The 7,286-nt window shown below is 33.3% G+C and overlaps 1 protein-coding gene across 1 annotated transcript; it reads left to right on the top strand.

Annotated features, from left to right (window-relative positions):
- The first annotated feature begins 5,644 nt into the window (after positions 1-5,644).
- On the top strand, positions 5,645-6,334 carry LOC115884471. The gene has a single exon (XM_030903066.1). The coding sequence runs from the start codon at positions 5,645-5,647 to the stop codon at positions 6,332-6,334; it is 690 nt and encodes a 229-aa protein (XP_030758926.1).
- The last annotated feature ends 952 nt before the right edge of the window (positions 6,335-7,286 follow it).

The following is a 7,286-nucleotide window of genomic DNA, read 5'->3' on the forward strand; positions in this document are numbered from 1 at the left end:
TTTTTTTTTCTTTTTTCATTTGTTCAGATTAGATGAGCATTCACCTAGAGAAGGGACGCAATTTATCATTCCTGGAAATAGCACGAAATAAATAGCGTTTTCATGAAATTTCCATTACGTACACGGTTGCCGCGTTTCCGATTATCTGATTTTTTTCCAACTCTTGTTTCGGCGTCCGTTCAAAAAAAAGGAAGAAAAACGCGTACCATTGTGTTGCGGAAACACGCCATTTGCACATTATTTGTTTTTCCTCGGTTTTTCTTTGCTCTTTGCTAAATCTTTTATCTTTATACGTTTATTTTTCCGTTGTTTTGCTCCCGCGGCGTTACTATGGAATACGATTCTCCACGTGGAACATCCGGTTACTTTGTAGTGGATAAGTAAGGCGGAAATTTGGATTGGAAATACTGGAAAGTTCTACGGTTCCGCGAAATAGACAAAACCTCTCGCCGAAGTTTTACAACGAAAAGATTAAACTAAAGGTAAGTATAATAACACATTCGCATTTAAAATTAATTACCCCAATCTTATATCTTAATTTCTTTAAAAAAATACACAAACATACCCAAGTAGCATTTGGACGTTGTCTAACGTCGGGTATACGTCGCGTTCAATAAACCCGACGTCGGGTACCAACGTCGGTTCGACCGCCTGACGACCCTTATTTGCACCTAAATGGGGAATACAGATTCGGGTCGCCTACGACGTCGGTATCTGACCTAATAGGGAATGTAATTCTACCAATTACCAACTTCATATTACGTTGGATTTTAGTCACTTAAAATTCGTCGCTGAGCACTTACGTTACGTTTGGTTTCATATTCGCTACCAAGAATACATAAAAACCTAACCAAACTACCTAATTACAAATGGATTCATAATCACTCCTCGAATAGAACTATAAGTGCCTACCTAATTTCATATTATATTAATTCTGAATCATTAATCCAGACATCAGTTTTGTCAACGGAAGTCACTTTTTTGATATACCTGATTAAAATACTCCGGAAAACAACGAGCGCCTTCAAAAGTAGGTAGATTTATGAAATAAAAATATCTATAAAAAAGTAACTTGCAAAATATTTTTTTTTTATTTTCTAGCTGGTTTAATCATAAAACTGTACTGTGGTTCCCCCCAAACTCAACCTTATCAATATTATTCTACTAGAAATCGGAATGTGAATATAAATTTTAAAAACAAAAAACGATTTTAAAATGGCTGACAATCGGATACCTGTTAAGAATGGCGGATTTCTGTGTCCGACTTAATATGAACTACCAATATACCAATTCCGACCGGGTCTCCAACATTAGTCGTCTCACTCGACCGAAGTCATCAAACCGGACGACCGGCAATCGTATTATGACGTATATAATTCCAACGTACGCCACGTAACCTCACTTTGCGTATCAGTGATTTGTGGATGTGTGCAACTATATTTTAGTTATTGTTTTCTCTTTAAAACAATGGGCAGCTACTTTTTTAAGATAGTATATACAAAATTTAAAAGAATTGGAACCAGTACCTCACATGTGGGAGGAGGATGGGGTCTGCTGGTTTCCTAAGCTAAAAAATGAAATTAAGTTGCACCAGTGTAATGCAGTATCTCTTCCGGATAAAAAGCATTCGTGGGTGGAGGGAAGACATCACTACTACTATTATTATTTTGCAAAAGCCTCGACCTCTTTCTGTAAAATGTAGATGAATGTCTAAATGTCTTTTTAGTGTTTTTTTAGGCATAATAAAAAAAATTAAGTTTGTTTACAAAAACTTTTTATTAGGTTATGTTCATGATGTTTATTATGCCGCAAATGCTACTTAATGGGTTGTATTTACGTACGTAAATAGAGATACGTAAATTAGGTTAAATATATGAACATAAAATACAACAAAATATAATTGGACGTTACTTTAGGGATTATCAGTGAGACGTATCCTATTCGGACAACGGGTAGACGTCGGGCTAGTTCAAATATAGGTACGTCGTGCAAGCCAACGTTGGAACGACGTTGGGAAATTAATAAAAATGGTACGTTGTTATTTTGTACGTCGACAGATCGTTGGATTTACTGAGTCGGATCCAACGACGCCGCTTTTAATAGGAAAGCGACGTCACCAGTCGTATCACCAGCACCCGACCTAAATTTGCACAAAGTCTGACGTCGCTTCAGGTCAGATTTAGTTCGAAGTCAGATAGATGCTACTTGGGATATGTTAATATACAACACATTTACTGTCACATTTGTTTAAAGCTGTTTCAATTAATCAATAATATCAACTGATATAATTTAATACAAAATTTAACACTCCTTACTTGATTGGCAAACGAGACCAAAAACACAATAAATTCTGAAACTACAGAATTTCATATATCATTTTATATAAGACAGAGGTGATAAATGCTATTATAAAATATATAATAATATACAGTGCGAGTCTTGAATAAGAGCAAATATTTTTAGGGGTGGTATATTTCGTCTATGAGCTTTTTCACAAAAAAAAAGATGTAGAAAATCGTTCCATATAATCGTGCACGGTATAATTTCCTAATCATTGATATTATCATGGTTATACGAAAGGGGTTGCAAATTAGTGTTGAGAATAATCGGATGACTTCCCTCCTCGTGTGTTGATCCTCGAGGATTCCAATAATCATCGATCATAAAATTTTCTTTATATATTATACATAAAGCTTAAACTACTGAAAGGCCTGTATAATATTTCAATCTATACCCAAATAATGCTCGCTCCATTTTGCTTGCTGTTTGTTGACACTTTTCTCATGTACCTGAATGATTTGAAAGCGCTTTAACAAGAAGTACTAATTTTGTTTCAATAACTCTGATTTTGAGATTTATTTGGCTAAGTTTGAGACCAAATGAAAATAAGTAATAAAACTGATAAGTAACACCTTCTGTTCAAAAGCGCAGGTGATGGAGTATTTTTCACTGGAGTTATCGAGTGAAAACTAGCAATACAGAAAGCAGGTTACAGAAAGCAATACAAAAAAGAGCAAATACAGAAAAAATCCGGTGGCTCTCATTTTTTTTAAATAAATATATTTTTTTAAACTTTCAAACTTGAATAACTCGGTTATTTTGAACTTTTCGAAAAACTGTAAAGAGAAAATATGATTCTTTTCTCGAGATATAACCTACCAGACCTGAAAATGTTTGCACTTATTTTAGACTCACCCTGTATAATCAAACGTAATAACAAGAAATATTTTGTATAACTAATAAGTTGATTAGTTTAGAAGTTGTTGCGTAGGAAAGGAAAAAAACATGGTTATAAATTTTTGACACATTTTTAACATTTTCCAGGAAAAATTTCTGACCTCCCCAATATGGTCGTAATTAGTTATTTCACATGCACAAAGCCCTAACTGATAATCCTGTACAGATATGATGTAGTTATACCTCCAAAAAATATTTTGACATATTTTTATATCGTTTTTACTCCACTATAAAGAAATATTTGGACAGCTTTCTAATATATATGAAATACATATGTTTTTTTATATTAAAAATATAAAATCATATTTTTATCAGTTTTTTCATTTTCAGTTTGTCATTATTAATATTTATTTTATAGTATGTGTTCCATGATTGTTGTGCAAATATTTTAAATTTTGAAAACTCTCTTTTTTAATTAATTTTTATAATTTTTGATTTGAAAATTTAATGGTTTCAATTTCTTGTTAGGCAATAAGCTTTATTATATCTTCACGCTACTCAGCTATAAACTATATTGAAATAACCAAAAATCAGCGGTGTGTAAAATTTTAAATATTAATTACAGCTTTGAGCAAAACAAAAGTTTCGAAGATGCTTTTATGCTCTTTTTAGCAAAATTAAAATCCAGCGATTAACAAAATAATTATTAATTCCTTACCCTTATAACCCTCGCTTTTTAGTAGTACGATATCCTACCGAGTATAATAAAAAATTAATATTGATCAAGTTGAAAACACAAGGTATCATGTACAGAATCACTCATCAAAGGGGATGAAACTCGGGATGAAATATTTTTGAAGGATTTATTAATATAAGGGACAACAGTGAATTATTATTATTTGAGAATTATTAAATTCTGTTAAATTATTAATTCTGTCCCTCATAAGACAATCCACAAATACACTTGGGAAAGGCCATCTTTAAATCAAAAATCTATAATTGACTATGTAATCGCTAAACAACGAGCCTCTTTCAAGGTACAAAACTCTAGGGTTAATAGAGGGGCCAATTGTGGATCTGACCTCTATCTGGTAATAGCCAATATCGTCTGCCCTTTTACGAATCACAAAGAACGTAATGAACCGGCCAAAATTGTTTCAACAGAAAGATCTCAGGATAAAAAATACAAATTAAATCTCCTACAAAACGAAAACAGTAGACAGAGCTAAACCAATCCAAATTAAAGAATATTCTTCAATGCCTTGAGACCAATCCAGACGTCGAAACAGAATACGAAACCATTAAGCGGTGCATTAAGCGTGCAATACACCAAGCTGCCAACTAAGCCCTAGGTGAAGTAATAACCAACAAAAAACGTGGCGAACCTCACTGGATGACAGATGAAATTAAAAACCTTATAAAGGAGAAAAATAAATCCTACTAGAAATGGCTGACTCAAAAAAATTCAAACAGAGAACAGTACAAATTAAAAAACCGTCAACTACGATCAGCTATAACAGAGGAAAAGAACATATCTTTTGGGAAAATAAATGCATTGAAATTGAAAACACGGTGGGAGGAGCACCAAGCAGTGAAGCATGGAGAGTAATAAAAAAGCTAAAAACACCAAATACATAATTATTCAATAAATGGATTAGTCTAGACAATTGGCACGCACACTATAAGACATTATTTGTACAGGGAAGACCGGAATTTACTAGCCAAGAAACGCCTACTACTACTCACGCCAATCAGTTAACAATCGAGATTGCAGAAGTGAAAAAACCCTCAGCACTATGAAAAATGGAAGATCGCCTGGACCAGGCAATGTTGCGCCAGAGCTACTTAAATATGGAGGAAAACACTAGACCGAATCACTAATCTGATGAATATGGTTTGCTACCAAATCAAAATTCCTACGGAATGGAAAGTCTCACATATTGTATCCACTTTCAAAAAAGGCAACAGAAAAGATCCAAATTGCTATAGAGGTATTAGCATCAATAGCTCGTTAAGTCGCCTAAATGGTATAATAATACAAAATAAACTTCGGGCTAATGTAGGTCACAAAATCGGAGAAGACCAGAGCGGATTTAGGCCAGGAAGGTCTTGTATCGATAAGCTTACCTTAATACTCGATTACTTACCTTACAACAACTACTGGAAAAAAAATTGCCTTAGATAGAGAAGTGCACCTAGCCTTTTTATAGATATAGAGAAGGCATACGATAATGTAAGACGCTCGAAACTTTGGGTAGCTCTAGAAGTAATCGGGACTGATAGAAACCTAATAGAAATTATAAATGAACTCTATAGAGACAACCACTCATATATTAAAGCTGGAAAACATCTGTCCGAACCTATAATAACAACTAAAGGTTTAAGGCAAGGTTGCAGTATTACTCCATTGCTTTTTACTATATACATAGAAGTTGCACTAAAAGAGTGAAAACGAAAATGTGGTGGAATGCGTATACCAGTGGGAGAACATATTTTATATTCGCTCAGCTTTGCTGATGACCAAGTGGTGATCTCTCAAGATTCTTACGACCTAGAGTTTATGTTAAACAGGCTACATGAAGAGTATGAAAGATGGCGATTAAAAATCAGCTTTAAGAAAACCAAATTTCTGGTGGTTAACTCAAAAACCAATTTTGAACTCCTGCTGAATGATGAAGTGCAGCTTAGCCAGGTAGAACAATTTAAATATTTGGGCGTTAATATTAACAAAAGAGGCCCCGAACAACAGGAAGTTAAAATAAGGATTCAGAACGCAAAACGAGTAATCGGATGCTTAAACTCAGTTTGGTGGGATAGACACATATCCAAGAGGAATAAAAAACGACTTGGACAGAGCCTGGTTGAATCCGTCTTGTGCTATGGATGTGAGGTATGGACAGTTAACTCTGATTTGCGCAGAAAACTTCTTGCCACCGAAATGGAGTACCTCAGGCGAAGTTCACGAGTATCTAGAAGGGAGTGCGTGCGCAACGAAGTGATAAGAAGAAGAATTGATGCTCAGGACACGGTGGTTGATAGAATAGAGAGAAGATCGCTGAAATGGTTTGGTCACCTCATGAGAATGCCGGATAATCGATGGCCAAAACGAGTCTTTCAATGGGTTCCGCCGCAACGAAGAAAACGAGGAAGACCATGAGGATCCTGGACCGACGAAATAAGAGAATTCATGGAAGCTCGGCAATTAGAGGACGATGATGTCTTTGATAGACTAGCTTGGAGGTGGGAAACGGGAAGACTGCGGCAGCAGTAGGAGACTTACCCTAATGATTTGTTTATTATTGTAATGGTTTCCACCCGTAATATATATTAAATTCTGTTTGAATATAGAAACTAAAAAAGAAAATATACAAAAATGGGCAACGCTGTGCCGGTCAAGCTTAATCACGTGACTAAAAGTTTATTTGGTATGAACTCTATGTATTTAGAAGGTTTAATAATTGAAACATAAAAATTTTGGAACCGAAATTATATAAAAAATATCTGATTGACGAGACATCATTATCATTACCACATAAATTAATTCGGTATGTATAAATAGATATCACATTTAATTAACGTGTCATACTTTTTATAATGTATTTAATTATTTATTCCCATTCAGATTTTAAATATAAATCGGTAAATATTACGAATTGGAATTTAAACTGAATAAATAATTGTGCAGAATTAAACATAATAAAAATAATATTGTAGTCGTTATAAATTATTTTATTTTATGTAAAATTATTAACCGACATATATCTCAAATATGTGAACAAAATATGCATGCTATTAAATATGGTGTATTTGAGTTATTAATTAATAAAAATAATGATTCTACATATCTGCGTTTTTAATAGCAAGTGCTCATTTTATGGAATTTTATATTTGTATAAAATATATTGCACCCATCTTTTATTTGGATTATTAAGCCTGTAGATATTACTCAAAATACATATTTTATAAATTCATTTAATATAAAATATTGTAATCAAAGTAAGTTCTATATAAAATAATATATATTTTTAGTTTTTTGTTTTAAAACATTAACAAATCGTCATCATAAAATTAAATATTCAAACTAATAATTTTAAACTGAGAAAGAAATA

Source organism: Sitophilus oryzae, unplaced genomic scaffold (genome assembly GCF_002938485.1).
Source record: "Sitophilus oryzae breed Bouriz unplaced genomic scaffold, Soryzae_2.0 scaffold_252_pilon_pilon, whole genome shotgun sequence".
NCBI lineage: Eukaryota > Metazoa > Arthropoda > Insecta > Coleoptera > Curculionidae > Sitophilus > Sitophilus oryzae.

Excerpts from the sequence above, each read along its gene's own strand:
- LOC115884471 (XM_030903066.1), top strand. The coding sequence starts at position 5,645 with ATGCGTATACCAGTGGGAGAACATATTTTATATTCGCTCAGCTTTGCT.